This window comes from Penaeus monodon, chromosome 22 (genome assembly GCF_015228065.2).
Source record: "Penaeus monodon isolate SGIC_2016 chromosome 22, NSTDA_Pmon_1, whole genome shotgun sequence".
In the NCBI taxonomy this organism is placed as follows: Eukaryota; Metazoa; Arthropoda; class Malacostraca; order Decapoda; family Penaeidae; genus Penaeus; species Penaeus monodon.
The window spans coordinates 19996207-19996482 of record NC_051407.1 but is presented as its reverse complement, the minus strand read 5'-3'; the positions used below and the strand labels follow the sequence as shown (position 1 = coordinate 19996482).

Genomic DNA, 276 nt, shown 5'->3' with positions numbered 1-276 from the left:
CGCCGGCGGAATTGCTAGCAGCCTCTGGGTTAAAATTCTGTCGATGAAAAAAAACAGATATGTAAGATAGAGATGGACATATAGTGAGAGATATGCATATACGTGATGACCATTGACTTTATTTTTCCTCCTCCCGTTCTAGGTACTTTAAAAGTCATATATTCATCATGTGAAAAAAGTCGAAATTCTCACATTCTCTCGAGAGAGTAAAGAGAGACCATTATTCTGGACACATTGAGATTTGCAACATTCAGTGTTCAGTTTGACAAAAGCAGA

At 37.7% G+C, this 276-nt stretch overlaps 1 protein-coding gene across 1 annotated transcript in view; it reads right to left on the bottom strand.

The window, feature by feature from the left end:
- The window catches only part of LOC119586980, a gene marked incomplete in the record, with an annotated part of 81895 nt that overhangs the window by 71398 nt on the left and 10221 nt on the right, over nucleotides 1-276 (bottom strand). Inside the window, 1 exon segment of the mRNA XM_037935722.1 lies at nucleotides 1-37. Coding sequence (XP_037791650.1) covers nucleotides 1-37 — 37 coding nt within the window.